This window comes from Penicillium oxalicum, chromosome III, assembly GCF_001723175.1.
Source record: "Penicillium oxalicum strain HP7-1 chromosome III, whole genome shotgun sequence".
In the NCBI taxonomy this organism is placed as follows: Eukaryota; Fungi; Ascomycota; class Eurotiomycetes; order Eurotiales; family Aspergillaceae; genus Penicillium; species Penicillium oxalicum.
In genome coordinates this window covers 2,669,219-2,684,419 of record NC_064652.1, presented here as the reverse complement: position 1 = coordinate 2,684,419, position 15,201 = coordinate 2,669,219, and the positions used below count along the sequence as shown (strand labels likewise).

Genomic DNA, 15,201 nt, shown 5'->3' with positions numbered 1-15,201 from the left:
AAATATTTCCCTTTCATACGAGACTCTGAACCTCGAAAGGGTCTTCTGCGGTAGTCTTATCCGTGTGGTCATTTCCTGTTGATTATCCCCGCCTTGAATAGAGGTGGTTCACATTCATCGATCAAATAGCTGGACTATACCCAGGAAGCTCTTTTCCTTGGGCATATATTGTAGGAACAGCCATCACCTAGGACCATCCATGCAGAATGATTGAGCACTTTTCTTGCATACAATGGAGTCTGGTATGGGTTGCCCTACTTCCTTCCAAACAGATGGAGCGCAGGTAATTGTCGATGACTGGGTTTTCTGCCAGTATGGAGATGGCTCCTTGACGGCGGTGCTTTCTTTTTTAATATCGCGTACCACTTCTGACTGGAGGTGAGGTATATGTAATTGTATATGCTATTCTTCGTACACCAAATCTTGCCATAAAAAAGGTATCATACGCTCGTTTATGATTGGAGTTCATTGGTGTGACTTGTAGTTTTTCTTTCCAAATTGATTTTTGCCACGGATGAAAAAAGAACAGGCGACCAGATGGATCATTCATGGTCATCGGACTAACTTCCGCCGCTACCAGCATCGATCTGGCCATGGCACAGCCACTACTTACCGTTTGCCTTGCGCCGCTTGTTTCCATTTCTCAATTTGAACTCTGCAGCGTAGACATTGAAAAACTCATCCGGTTCCTGGGGATGAGCACCGGTAATGTCATGGAAGGCTGTGGTTGAGATATAATTCGTCTTGCCCTCTCGAACCAACGAGTAGTACTCAATGAGATATTGCAATTCGGACTCATCGCTTTCCGACTGAGAATGTAAAACTCTCTTTGCCTCGGCTCTGTAGAGATTGCTTAGTTTCAGTTGAAAAGAACTCACTACCGAGTTTGAAATACAGACGATTACTCACTCAGATATGTCTTCATATTTCATCTTTTGTCCCAGTGCTTTACTCGCAGCGGTTGCGAGTTCATCGCCCGTGGCAAGCATCGGCCCTAAGTGGGACACTTGTGAGATGTCAAATCAGTATAAAACTCACTACACAGAGATATCTTACCCGTCAAGTCAATCAATTGGCCACGATGCTTGTCACTAAAGCCATGCTTGCCCTGTCCAGTAAGGACGTGTGCCGCGACTTGAGAAACATCCTACTCCGAGTTAGATCATGCCTTGATGTGAAATCTCGCTTTTCTCGAGCGCCAACACTTACTCCGAGTGCAATCGGTGCAAATTTGTGCTGTTTCCCAATAGGCAACGGGAGAATCCCCTCGGTCTGCGCCTGCTGCGAATACACGAGGAGGTTTTCGGCATAGAATCCCGCACTATCCACTCAGTCAGATTGAAAGCTGACACCCTTTTTGTTTCCCCTTTGTTTTTATCACAAAACTCAAAGATCTTACCGAATCACAACTGGAGAATGCCCCGTCACCGTCGCCGCATCTCCCTTGCAGGATAGAACACGAGTCTCTAGATCGATAAACTCGCGTAGTCTGGGCTGACGATCCCGTTCCGCAAGATCACATCCCGCAGAGCTGAGAAAGCACACATTGGGCACATTCGCCTCCTTGGCAGCATCGATCAGCTCCGTGGTCAAGTCGACTTTGTTCTTGTGGGCGGGCGGGATCAAACACAATGTGTCTGCGCCGGAATCGCGCAACGTCTGAGCCATGTCATGAACTCGTCCGGGCTTGTGAGGGATGATGTTGGCGCCGAGTGAAGACAATTCTTTGACTAATTCGGAGTTAGGATGGAGGGTGAGGCCTGTGATGGAGCCAAGTTTTTGTTTAAAGTCATCGTTGGTGAGGAGGAGTTCGGCAATGGTGAAGCCTGTGTGGCCGTCCACTGCGGTAATACATAGATTGCGCGACATTTGGACCCGGATACTGAAAAAACAAGGTGAGCTCCGAGGGAGATGTTTGTTGTTTAGTAGTTTAACCGGTCGAGAAGTAATAATCCTAATCGTGATGGTAAAAATAGGTGATCTCATGTGTAATGAGCAGTAGCTGTCGTCATCTCATCTAATCTGTGGTCTAGTAGTGATCCTCCTATATACCTCACTAGACCATCTCATCATGTGAAAAACCAAGCCTGAAAAATATCTTCATTATTGAAATGTCTCTTCTCCTGACATAATGATTGCCGAAATAATAGGTCATGGTACAAAATTCGCTTGACTGTAAGCTCATGACAGCTCATGACATCAAGGCTTGCGTGATGCAGTCACGGCGGGATCTTTTTGTCGCCTACCAACCGCATTTAGAGGAACCTAATTACTATGAAGGGACGCATAGGAGGTCAATTTCATACTTCGTTAAGAACCTGGCTCAGATGCGTCGATAGCCGGATGCTCTGAGGTAAGGATGTCCAGAAAAGAACGTCTCTCTGATGTCAACTCGGCCCAGCCCCCCCGACAAGCAGTCCTCATAGACGCCGTGTTGCTAATTTATTCTAAATCTGTCTCCGATGCTGTGATTAGTCAAATGAAAACTCTTCTACGCCGATAGTTGACTCAGAGTGGCCCTTTGTAAGACAAATTGGGGGTCAGGATCTGCACTGGGCTCCAGCAGGAATCCGTTTCATTCTGTCAAGCATGTGGGTTTCTGACAAGTGCCTCGTATGAGCACAGCCAAGAACTATTTATTTTCATTATATTTTGATCTGTTCAATTAGCAAGCATTGGTCTGGGACGTCTTTCTAATTCCGATAAGAAGATCAAAAAAGCACCTGTAGTTTGGAATAGCTTTTGGCTGGCTATCTCATTACAGCCAGGCAAACACACTCCAAAAGCTTTCGACCTAGCAGTCTACTTCCAGCTACATCAGATGTTATCTCACATAACATTTGCAGTATCGGTCGCTGATGTTATACATTCTTATGCTTGCCCATCATTAGGTACTAACGCCGATGCATACCCAGGTAGATTAAATCAAGCTTCTGTCTATGGTGATCGATCGCCATGTTTCATATCGAGGAACCATGGATTCTTATATCTTCTCAAGCGAGACCTCATCGGTTCAAACCTCTCCACGTCCCGAAGATGCCAAAATCACTGTCTTCATTGCGAACACTTGATGTCTCATCCTACTTCCGTTGTGCGAACAGTTACAAAGTGGCGCAACTCGCCGGAAATTCCTCTCAAAGTGACTGATGGTATTTGAAAAACGCATCGTATCTAGGTAAGTTCGTAAATCATATATTGCACCCTTGATGCCCATTTAAACATCACGTCATTTCCCAGTGTCTTCTTTTTCCTACACGGATCTCGAGGGTCAGAAGGCTCGCAACAAACAACAGACCCGCTGCAAGGACAAATGGCAGCCCCATGGCAACACCGCCCTGCTGCAAGCCGTGATTGAACATGGCAGCCATGACCGGGCCCGCAATCAGCGAGCCCAGCCCTTGCGTCAATCCGATCATCGAATTGAGAACGACCACTTCCGACGGAGACACCCAACCGGTGGCCAAGCTCCTCAGTGCAGAATAAAAGCCCCATCCGAGGGCAAAGAGGCAAAGACCAGAAATGAAAAGCTCGGGTTGGGCCGCGAATGCCATTGTTGCTATTCCCACCGTGAGCATCCACGCGCTTATCTGAACGATCCGAAGGTCTATTATGGCCGAAGACCATGAGAGGTGTCTGCTGAGCCAGATGGACAATCGGGGAAGAACCAAAAGTAAGGCGACGGCATTGATCACGCCTTTCAGAGTGATCAGGAAGCTTGCTCGAGGGATGCTCCACAAGAAACGCTTCGATGCATACGGTATGATGAGTAAGAGGGCTTGCTGACTGATACTGGCCAAAAGAAATGCAGAGAATATCAGTAACATGGTCAAATCCATGCTTTTAAGATGAGTTTCTAACAGCTCTTTGCGCTTTTTTGTGAAGCTTTGCCTCATACGGGAAATCATCGACTTGAATGGAGCTCGGAGCTGGTCGTCACAAGCCTTTGCTTCAAACCCGTCGTGTACCAGTATGGCTGGATCGTCCGAAGCTTTGCCAAGGGGACGAGTCTCAAAGACCATAATGGCACTGAGCAAACCCCCAAATTGAAAAACCACGCCAATCAACGAAGGAACCCATGGACTCAGCGCCATGAGCCAGGCGCTGATAGGCGTGGCCAGAATCTCCCCAACGAGCAGGACTGCCGCCATGATATAGAATATCGCTGCTCTACGGGCACCGAGTCAGTACGGAAGCCCAGGCAACATAAAATCATCCCAGAATGTGTAGAATCACACATACCTTTGCTCCGCGGGAGCCACATCGGTAATCATGGCATACGCCATAGCCAGGGCGGTCTGAACTCCGCCTCCCACAAGCTGAAAGACCGGAGTTACCCAGATCAATCTCAACGGCAAAGCCAAATGAAACCAGCACACCAATCGAATAACAATTTCCTCGCAAACAATACCAGCCAAGCACATGACCAAAATGGGCTTTCGACCAATCCGATCCGCAGCCAGTCCGTACGGGAGCGCAAGAATGATCCCCGGTAGATGGTCCAGTGTTTCCTTCCAACCTAGGAGCAAAGCCAGTTCGCTTTGCGCAGCAGTCGATTTACAGTCGATGCCTGCGCTGGCTTTCAGGCAAATGAGTGATTCATAGATGGAGATTTGCGGCGCCAACGTAAGAGAGTGCCCAAAGTCGGCGGCGAGAATTGTCATCCCCACGAAGAAGATCAGGCGTCTTTGATCGGGCTGCAGTGGCACTGGGGTGTGGACTTTATGGATGTCATCTTCAACCGGCGCTAGAAGATGCGCCCGCTCGCCCAGGTCGTCGGTCGCTAGGGAGAGAGACATGGATTTTGAAGGACGAGAGGTGCAAGGATCTCAATCGTCTCTAAATCGAATTCTCTGCTTAAAAGTCTTGTCGCCGCGCCTGTGACCTCCATCTTAAGGGCTGACAGACTGGCTGCTAAGTATAGACGAAGAACAACGGTGAAGGTGGAGGCTGGCGGATCAACGGGAGAGACAAACGGGAGTCGGGAGGCGGATCGAAGATCTGGAATGACCCACTGTGGTTCACTTTAACTGGTAAAGACACAGTTGACCGGTGGCACAAGATGAGGGCAGGCGATAATAATTCGATCAGCAGGTGCTCCTCCACCTGCCTTGGTTGGGGAATTGTGCGTCTGTGGAGCGGCACGCCATGCTTGAATGAGCCAGTTTCGCAGCTGACACGTCTCAGGAGGTCCGCAAGATGACTGGTTGCAGTGATGTGCCCCATGCTTTTGTGGAATTTCAGACTCGAAACATCCAATCGAATCACTTTCTGATTATCTGCAGGAGAGAAGCCGGCGAGTGGAAGACTTGAAGTAGTGTCCAGGAGAATGCAGCGTTATCTCGCACGAGCTCGGGCGAATAAGCGGTCAGGATCGTTGTGTGACATGCTGTTTTCATATTCATCACTGGACCTTTCTTTTGCGCACGGGCGGCTTCCTTTATACAACTGAACCGAGGTATTGTAGAACAAATGCTCGACATATTTGCAGCATCTATGTAGTACAGCTCTGCTAAAGGGGATAGAGAGAACAATCATCACCCATACATCATCGCATTCGGGGGGTAAATTAGCGTTTAAAATGACCTCATATTCGCTTCATGGATCTATCCACGTACTCCCAAGAATCTATCTCCCTAAATACATTTCTTCATTTTTATCAAATGAAACCCTTTCCAAATTGCCCTGAAAATAATGAATTCCGATCTTTCTAGTTCAAGATCCTCCCCGGAGCCCCGACTCACATACAATCCAACACTGGAACCTCCATCCCAGAGAGCGACAGCGGAAAAGGCCTCCACACCCACACCGTACGAGTCTTTCAGCTTCCTCCAAATCGTCAACAAAGTGGTACATCTGGAACAAAAGTGCAAGTCACTCGAAGAAAAAGTGGTCTTCTTGGAACAGCAGTCTGTCAAGGCTGTTCCCGACACGATGGCGTCCACATTCATACTCCAAACGAAACCTCATGGGCATCACCATGTAACCCCTAGTTCCAGCTACAATCACGCCGAAATCTCCTCTGAGAACGAAACTTGGTCATTATCCCTGGAAGAGCCGATGGACACCGACTCGAGCTGTGACACTGGAGAAATGGGAATGAAGGATTTTATTCGGGTAGTGGAGAGGTGTGGCGGTTCGCATTAGAATTCAGGGTTTGCAGCGGCCTCGTGTTCAAACTTGAAGACAGGCTTCCATTGACTGCGAACTAGGCATGAGAGATGGGCGCAGAGAGGGACGTGCCTCATTCAACTTGAATGGTGCCTGTGGCCGGAGAGGAATGATGATAAGCTTTTTCCACGGCATACTATGCGGCGGGTCCTGTCGATTCGATATGGGTACCACCGCTCGCAGTATTGAAGAGGGGACTGAACATCTATGTCTGGTTGGAACTCGGAGCCTACAGTCTCAGAATGATTGAATGATCCAAATCTGATTGTTTTATCACTAAATCGTCAAGGATAACATAATGTTTTTGGTCCTCGGCTCGAGAACATGCAAGAGATTTTTCAGCCCGGGGAAAGTCCTTGCCCTCTGTTAACAAACATCATCACAGACGGCAATTTCATGTCAGGACCAGGAAAGCAAAACAAAGTAAATCGTCTATCGCCTGAATTAAAGATTCCCACCCAGTAGATGGAATATGCAAGGGGAAGATGAAAACACACGCATAATCGTTAGTACATCAGGGAGAAATCATGGCCTTTACGCGCTGCCATTGGCGGCGCTGGCCAGCTCCAGGGCCTGGAGCACATCTGCAGCCAAATCCGCGGCATCCTCAACACCGCAGCTGAGACGGACCAGGTCGTCGTAGACACCGGCGATCTCCCGCTGCTCCTTGGGGATACCCGCGTGGGTCATGCTGGAGGGAACCTCGCAAAGCGACTCGACACCGCCTAGGGACTCAGCAAGGGTGAACACCTTGGTGTACTTGCAGAAGTCATGAGCCGCCGCCTGGCCACCCTTGATGCGGAAGCTGAGCATACCACCACCCATGCCGTTGCGGTGCTGCTTAATGGCAATCTTGCGCTGGGGGTGGGACTCGATGCCGGGGTAGTTGACGGAGATGACGTGGGGGGACGCCTCGAGAGCCAGAGCCACGGCGGTGGCGTTAGTGGTGGCCTCACGAGCGCGCAGGTGCAGAGTCTTCAGACCGCGATGGGCCAGCCAGCAGTCGAAGGGAGAGGGAATAGCACCGATAGCGTTCTGGAGGAAAGAGAGGCGCTCCTTGAGCGCGCCCGAGTTGAAGGCCGCGACACCCATGCAGACATCAGAGTGACCGTTGATGTACTTGGTGACTGAGTGCACGACAAGGTCGGCGCCGTGATCGAGGGGGTTCTGAACGTAGGGGCTCATGAAGGTGTTGTCGACAACGACCTGAATCCCGTGACGGTGCGCAATGTCGGCCACGGCACGGATGTCGACCAGGCCGAGGGTGGGGTTGGAGGGAGTCTCGATCCAGACCAGCTTGGTCTCGGGCCGAATCAGCTGCTCGATGTCATGTTCGATAGTGGGAGTGAAGGTGACCTCGACACCATGGGCGATGGCGACCTTGGTGAAGTAGCGGTGGGTGCCGCCGTACACGTCGGAGACGGAGACAACGTGGGATCCCGCGGCGAGGGACTGGAGGATGTTGGCGGTAGCGGCGGAGCCGGAGGAGTAAGCAAGAGCATACTTGGCATGTTCCAGAGCAGCCACGGCTTGCTCAAAGTTATCACTAGAGAGTCATTTCGTGTGAGACGTGACAGGTGTAAAAGGAAAAAGAGGTGGAAAAAAAAAGGAAACACTAAATTCCGATGCTGCTTCAGAGGGGGCGACTAACCGGTTGGGGTTTGCGCTGCGGGTGTACTCGTACAGACCGACAGGGCTACCGACACTGGTCTGCGCAAAGGTGGTAGAGAGGGAGATCTGAGACAAGAATCGAGGCAATTCGTTAACATTCTGAAAGTCATACATGACATGCACAGCCATTACCTGGCTGCATGAAGCGATTAACCTACCGACTCAATCACGGCGCCAGTGGCGGGATCATGGGGAGCACCAGCGTGCACGGCAAGGGTACCGAAACCCCGAGAGGTGATCTTGCTTTCGTCGATAGAGCCCATTGTGACGTGTGTGAGGAGATTTGGAGATAAGGTGCAGTGAATGAAAGGCGATCAATCGCTTGAATTTATACCTGCAACCTAAAAAAACCTAAGCTGTTGGGGACGATTGCGCAATTTTGAGATGAGATCACCGGCTTGGGAAATCTGCCGGCCGAGGGCTGGGACGTACCTTGATGCGGCGGTGATTAGCAAGCAGAGCAGGAATCGAGTGTAACTGTAAAGGAAAAAAGAGTACAATCATTAACTCACACCGTATTATTAATTGCCTGTGGGCTAATTTCTTGACCACTTGAGAATGCCCTCGAAATTGGAGATTTTTCCGAATTTTCTTGCTCCCAAGAAAAAAAAAACCCTTTCAAGAGGCGTGAACTATGGAACGGAGAATGTCGACATCTTTTTTACGTGAGACGAGGCTTTCTTGACAGGAAGGTGATCGATCATCAAGTAATGATTGGACAAAAGACCCTGCAGGATCCACTTATGGGGCTCGTTCTGGAAATAGCCACGCCCGGTCGGGTCGGAGAAAGACTTAGATCACTCCGGCCGATCGGAATGATCGGAGTAAAGGAATGTTTCTTATCTAATTTTTTTATCGATGAGCGGAAGCGCGTCAATGAGGGGCACGCCTCAACTTCCATGCATTCCATGCACGATCAGCAGGGACCTCAAGGAGCCGGACCCCGACGGTCAGATTGAGGACTCGTGGAACCTTGACAAATCGATGCAAAGCACCAGCAGTACCCTCGTAATTCATGCGGGGATATGTCATCAGATCATGACAGGTGCATGATTGGGGTAGGTATGACAGACTGATCTACGTCGACAGCGTTTCCGCTGAGAATGGGTGGGAAAGGAGCCGGTCGGTAACTTGCAACCGCCGAAACTGAGATCTGTTCTAGCAAAGTGCTCCAAACCTGCTGAATTCAGGAATGGAGGTCGAGGAAAAGAGCCGTCCATCAGAAGATAAGCTGAGAAGACATCTCAGTGCCGATTCACATCCGCGGTGGAAGATCGACGGTGTTCCTACGGTCTGGTTGCACCTACCAACATCATCAAGCTTTTGCTGTGTACTGGGAGGGATCTTTCTGCTATGCGCCACTAAACTCATGTGCTTTGTCACTGCCTGTCCCAATTCATTCCTTCCTAGAAACTGCAATGCATTTAAATGGCCGACAGTGTTGTACTTTCAGCCGCTAATCGGTGACAATCTGCTAGTACTATCTTTCGGGGGAGCGGAGGACAGAGCCCGGTCAATTGTAGAACACTCTGCGTACTCGTGGACCGTGAACACGACTTTCTGGGCAAAGCGAGAAGCTGTACAGTGCTTGCGTGAGACTTGGCGTATCGTCTTTGACTCCACCCTCGCATGAAGACGGGAAGAGGACCACGCTTTTTGACAGGGTCTTGTCTCTATCTCTTGCCCCCCAGGCTCCCTAAAAGTTCTCCAACTTTGACCTTTGCTATTTGCCTCTTCCAATTCATCTTCCTCTTGATTCCGTCCTTGGTGTCTGTCCTGTTTGCTCGAGTAAACCCGGAAGACGATCAGTTGATCGCTTTGAGCTTTAAGGTGCCCTGAACTCGCGCTTGTAAAACATAGAGAGCTCGAGTTTTACTTTCCATCGAATCATGTGGTTAGAAAAAATCGCTATATCCTTAACCCAGCCTTGGTCGAAGAACAATTGTCCAAAAAGAAAGCTCGATTTTGCGCCTAGTCCGATGTGTCTGATCTCGCAAGGGTATCTGATCTGAAGAAAATAATGCGCCACCCCCGTAATTCTGAAAGGGACAACTCCGCAGTTTCATCACTGGAAGAGGAGCAGTGAGGTTGAATTAAGTCACAAGTAACATATCACCACCAAGTGATTGGTCCGAGACCGTGGATCTGCATCGAGCCCTGAGGACACAACCAAGTCAGCCGCGACGCACATGATCTCGTCCGAAGGGAGACTTACAAAAATTGAGTATGCAGGCTTCCGCTCGGTGACCATCTCTTCGCCCAAATCTGGCGCATTGGGGATCTGATCGTGCCATTCTTCCGTCTCTACGCGGAAACGGACGATTTCACCCACGTCCAAGTAGAACAAGGTGCCGTCGTTATCCCAAGTCCAGACTTGATCCGCATAATCGCTGTGTTCATGGTCAGCTATGCTGCTGTCATCCAAGGTGGACGGGAAAGAAACGTACAATTTGGCCCCGTCCATGAGCATCGGTGGAGGGATGAGAATGTCATTGAAGAACTCAACGCTGACTGTAGAATAGTTAGGGTATTCATGTCGGTCACAAGGACAACTCATCAAACACGTACTTTTGATACCGTGCTCGGTACCACTCGAGATCTTGCCCAGCAAGATTTCGCCCTTGAAGGGGCGGAAGACGATCATGCGAAATTTGACTAGTGATGCATCAGTCGCGATGAATGCGTTCTTTTGAAGAAAAATATCCTGCTCCGCATACCGTTGACATTAACAAGACCTGTTCCATGACCAATCAGGCCGTCCGATGACTCCAAAAGATCATAGAAGCTGATACACAAGCCGATCTTTTGGATCACCTACAAACTTGTCAATCATAAGATTCTCGGGACTCGTCGCGGTTCGACTCACCTTGTTGGCGTATTTTTCATTGATATTGTCTTCAATAGCAACGGCGCTGAGCTTGTAAAAGTCCTCCGGGGCGATCTGGATCAGATCCGAAATAGTGGTCTGCGGGAGTCAGTAATCCCAGGAAAAAAAACTGAATTCGTCCCGGGGACGGCCGTGGCACCAACATACTAAGATGAACATGATGACAGACGTTTAGGCCGTAAGATTGCGAATAGAACGCGAGAAACCAAAAGCAATGCCTTTTTTTAAAGAAAGAAAACGTTATCTCTTTCTTTCTCCCACCAGCCAGGCAGAACGCTGGGTCTAGAAATCAAATTCCCGCGCCTGCAGAACGGTCCGCTAAGCGCACGTGACTGCCGGAGCTCTCAAGAAAGGTCGAGATCTGCCGAGACATTCGCATCGCAGCTTTGCTCCGCGATGGTGTAAAGGTTTCCCAAACGCTGGGACCTCAATAGAGGCACGGCAAAAATGACTTCTCAGGGGTTCTCGTTTCCCCCGCCTCCACCTCCACCCCCGTCTACCTCTACGCAACAACCTGCCGCATATTCTCCTGCTCACGTCGGCCCGCAATGGAACAGTCGTGGATCGGGAGGACGAGGCCGTGGTCGAGGCCACGGCAATCGTGGACGAGGCGGAGGGCATCACGGTGCGGATAAAAATCGGCCTACACCTTACGCAAATCCCCCTGGGTATAACTTTCCACAAGGGGGCTATGGGTATCCCGGTCAAACACATCCAGTTCCGACCACCTCGTACATGACACCCAATCCCACTGCCACCCCATCATATCCTCATTCCGCACCCAATTACCAGCATGCGCAACCGCCCCATTCATATCAGCATCCTCCAAACTACACGCAGCCTGCCGCTTCAACTGGGTATCCGGGCCTGCCTGGGTATAGTCACCCACCGCCTACAAACCAAGCACATCCTATTTCGTATAACACACAAACACCTCAACCATATCCACCCACTCTGCCTCCCCCACCGCAGAATCACTTGGCCAGTAATGCGGTGATGGGCGCACCATGGGGCGGTCCCTCACTACCCCAGCAGGGACGAGGGGGCTGGGGATCTCACACCTCTCATGCCCACGGCGGCCATCATATTTCCAAACCTCGGCACCACCACAACAACAAGCGCGATCATACAACCGCGTTCAACAAGCCGCAAAACACTGTTCCGCGTACTCCAGCACCGCCAGCGGTCCCAAGCTTTGGAAATCCACTACCTTCTAAACCGCCGCCTGTGGCGGATACGCCGCGCAAGAACAAGAAACGCAAGAGGAAGCACAACCAGCTCGGACTGACCCCCAAGAATGACGATCATGAGTCGAGTGAAGAAGAGGAGGAAGTCGATGAAGAGGCCAAGCTGGCACAGAGTGGCGCTGACGCTGCAGCCCCTCTTCAATTCACATATCGTGGGCAAACGGCCACGCTACAATCTCAAACTGATATTGCGGCCTGGATTGCTGAACGGAAAAAGAAGTTCCCTACACAAGCCCGGATTGAAGAGAGGAAGAAGGCTGCCGAGGAGGCCAAGGCCACCCGGGATGCAGCCCGGCTTGAGAAACAAAAGGAGCGCGAGAAGGAAAGGGAAAAACAAAAGCCTAAGCAGCAGGGCAAGACACCGGTCCCGGCTGGTGGCTCTATTGCCACAGCAGGATCGGATCCTGCTCTGGATGCGGCCATGAAGGCGCAGCGCAAGGCCGAGAAAATAAAACGCAACTTGGACCGCGAGCAGAAACGATTCGCCAAAGCTGAGGCTGAGGCCGAAGCTGCCCGCTTGAAAGTCGAGGCTTTGCAGAGACAAGCGCAAGGGCTGAATCCCCAAGCAGCGGCTCAGGACCGGGATGCACCAGCTTCTACTGCGCAGCCGAGCACGGTCCTGGCGGATGAGGGAACTTCATCCACAGCGACTCTTACGGACCTACCCAAAGCCGCAGAGACACCTGGGAATGCTGTGACCGTCTATCCCGAGCAAGATGCCGTTTCCGTACCCCACACAAGTGCCGATGCAGTCTCTGACCAAGCGCGTCCCATTCTGGACCTCGACTCGGCACCATCCGAAGTCAGCGATTGGACATCGTCCAGCGGCTCGGATGTCGACACCGATTCGGGCTCGGATTCTGATTCTGATTCCGACAGTGACGGCTCGGCGCCAGAGGAAGTGACTTCGCGGCGCCAAGCTCCCGAGCGGGTACCTGCCCCACCACGCGAGGGCAAAAAGACGGTATGTCGGCACTTTGCACGGACGGGACGATGCAAGATGGGGGATCGTTGCAAGTTCTCTCATGAGGTCAGCGAGCGGGCACCGAAAGCGAAACCAAAACCCGCTGAGAAGGACAAGAAGGAACGGAAGGGTTTACTCCAAGCTGTAAGTTGTGTTCTTTTCTTCTTCTGCCTTCCCTATGACCAGATCACGGCGGCTGGGCCAGGCTGGACTTTCTACGTTGGATTCTTGAGGCAGGACCAAGGAGGCTAATCGTGATGCAGTTGCTGAGCCGCCAAAAAGACGACGAAGACCGCCGAGCAATGGAGGTGATCACTTGGCTTGGACGGAATGGCCATCTCACGGCGCCAGTGCCGGCCCAGGATGGGGGACAGACCGCGGTTCCTGGTGAACCTGTTCCGGATGTCCCAAATGATGATCCGGTAGAGACGTCCGCACAAGACACCATGGAGGTCGATGATCACTTGAAGGATGCACCGAATGACGTCGTGCCGTCGGATCCTTCTGGCCAGGAATCTTGAAAGAGGCGAGCATGTTAGACGTCCATGACCCCGCCACCCTTCTTACTTCAGTTATGGAAGGAGGCCGCGATCAGCCCGCGTTGAAACATGTGCGTGAGCGGCTGTTCCTCTTATAGATTAGTACACGAGAAATGAGCAAAGACGTCTTTTCTTAATTCCTCCACGTTGTGGCCTTAGATTTGTAAACCAACCCCCCCCCCCCGAGACCTGGATCCATTCCAGCTGAGGAGTGGACCCGGGACCTAGTTTCGCTGTGGACCTGCTGAACATAGTGCAATCCACCGGGGCTATGCAGACTTTGGAGGCTGGCGCAGCACAAACGGCGAACCCAACTTGTTTGTTTGGGGCATCGCAGAGCCTCAGTGACGCGCTGGGTGCTCCTAGCTGGTGACGATACTTTAGGTGACAGTATACCATGTACAATGGACCAGTAGGCACTACATCACGGATATAAATTCACCCTTTATAGTTTGTACTGTGTTTGGCTCAGCTTCGCAACCGATATGGATGCGACAAATGGTGAGCTCTGAGAGTTTTGACCGGCATTTTTTCAACGGCACCATTTTGACTGTGACGGTTCGAGATGATGAGGCATGGCCAGTGCCACGCGGTGGGTGCAGTGTGCACGGCCACCCGACTAGCCAAACAACAGTATCTCTCCTCCGGAGAACTTCGAAGGTACACACGCAGTACTGAAGTGATTCATGATGAATGAATATAGATAAGGTGGTATGCTCAAGTACGGTTGTAATTTGGACTGCTACTATCATATTACACGTCAGGCTAAAGGTAGTCCTAGACATCACCCATGAGCGAGACGTCTCCCGTTAACAAATCACGATTTATTGCTCAGGATATACAACAGTGGACACTTTGCTGACGGCCTTTCTGATTTTGGGCCCGCCTGCCATGCATTGCTGTCCAGGGAGAATAGTGATTCTTTTCAGGCGTGCAGAGTACGTCTAGGCCAGGTCCTCGGCTCTCGAGCCTCGGTCGTGGCGAATGAGCGCAGATTTCACAGAGAGTGCGCTCCGGTATCCAAGCGCGTGCCTCAGTGGTCCGTTTGCTGAAGGTGTGGTTGTGTACTTGAGTCTGACGGCTGAGTGACATGTGATCAGGTAGGAGAAGTCAGGGACTCAAGAGCGCTTCAGGCACGGGATAGAGAACGTCTTGTTGCGACGCACCCACATCCACCTTTCCGATCGCCCGTCCTGTACGATCAACCGTCATGATCTCCTCTGGTTAGAATTCATTTTGGCAGAGATCGAGGGAAGAGAGACCTCGTCACCAGTCCGATGGATGGATGCGCCTGATGATGGACTTGTAAAGGATCCCCCCCAGCGTCTGGACTTGTTCCCCTGTCAATTCTTCCACGACCAAATCCACATCCAGTTCCATCTCGTTCTCGCCCTCGCCATCATCATCTCAGGCGACTTTCCCCCAGTGGGAAACGAGTTCCCGGCACATTCAAGTCACGATTGGATCGCCAGTATGAAGCAGGATCCACTCTGTCCAGGGCCATCCGAAACGAGCATGGCTGCTTCAGCCTCTTCGCTCCAGCAACTCCCACTCAGTCCGATCCTTGGTGCAATAGATCCTCTCCCCTTCCGTCCCGCCCAGTTCCGGGGAGTGAAAAAATTCCCACCGGACCATTGCCTCCAGTTGAGAATTTTCAGGAACCAGAGATCGCCGAGTCCCGCCCACGGAACCGTCCTTGCTTCTGTAGTGGCTGTCAGGAGGAAC

At 51.2% G+C, this 15,201-nt stretch overlaps 6 protein-coding genes across 6 annotated transcripts; 2 read left to right on the top strand and 4 right to left on the bottom strand.

Moving 5' to 3' along the window:
* Positions 1-605: 605 nt before the first annotated feature.
* POX_c04369 (uncharacterized protein) lies at positions 606-1,869 on the bottom strand (the record flags this gene model as incomplete). Its single annotated transcript, XM_050113249.1, has 5 exons — positions 606-840; positions 910-994; positions 1,057-1,147; positions 1,210-1,321; positions 1,400-1,869. 5 exons carry the CDS (start codon positions 1,867-1,869, stop codon positions 606-608), a joined length of 993 nt encoding a protein of 330 aa, XP_049970805.1.
* A 1,352-nt stretch (positions 1,870-3,221) lies between these two features.
* Positions 3,222-4,796, bottom strand: POX_c04368 (uncharacterized protein; the record flags this gene model as incomplete). Its single annotated transcript, XM_050113248.1, has 2 exons — positions 3,222-4,167; positions 4,240-4,796. 2 exons carry the CDS (start codon positions 4,794-4,796, stop codon positions 3,222-3,224), a joined length of 1,503 nt encoding a protein of 500 aa, XP_049970804.1.
* An 895-nt stretch (positions 4,797-5,691) lies between these two features.
* On the top strand, positions 5,692-6,144 carry POX_c04367 (uncharacterized protein; the record flags this gene model as incomplete). Its single annotated transcript, XM_050113247.1, has 1 exon — positions 5,692-6,144. The coding sequence occupies one exon, from the start codon at positions 5,692-5,694 to the stop codon at positions 6,142-6,144; it is 453 nt and encodes a 150-aa protein (XP_049970803.1).
* A 558-nt stretch (positions 6,145-6,702) lies between these two features.
* Positions 6,703-8,102, bottom strand: POX_c04366 (Cystathionine gamma-lyase; the record flags this gene model as incomplete). Its single annotated transcript, XM_050113246.1, has 3 exons — positions 6,703-7,714; positions 7,820-7,938; positions 7,998-8,102. 3 exons carry the CDS (start codon positions 8,100-8,102, stop codon positions 6,703-6,705), a joined length of 1,236 nt encoding a protein of 411 aa, XP_049970802.1.
* A 1,849-nt stretch (positions 8,103-9,951) lies between these two features.
* On the bottom strand, positions 9,952-10,885 carry POX_c04365 (DNA-directed RNA polymerase III subunit rpc8; the record flags this gene model as incomplete). The annotated part of the gene is made up of 7 exons (XM_050113245.1): positions 9,952-9,996; positions 10,055-10,229; positions 10,287-10,350; positions 10,408-10,494; positions 10,557-10,653; positions 10,706-10,804; positions 10,874-10,885. The coding sequence occupies 7 exons, from the start codon at positions 10,883-10,885 to the stop codon at positions 9,952-9,954; spliced, it is 579 nt and encodes a 192-aa protein (XP_049970801.1).
* A 288-nt stretch (positions 10,886-11,173) lies between these two features.
* Positions 11,174-13,458, top strand: POX_c04364 (uncharacterized protein; the record flags this gene model as incomplete). Its single annotated transcript, XM_050113244.1, has 2 exons — positions 11,174-13,081; positions 13,201-13,458. The coding sequence occupies 2 exons, from the start codon at positions 11,174-11,176 to the stop codon at positions 13,456-13,458; spliced, it is 2,166 nt and encodes a 721-aa protein (XP_049970800.1).
* Between the last annotated feature and the right edge of the window lie 1,743 nt (positions 13,459-15,201).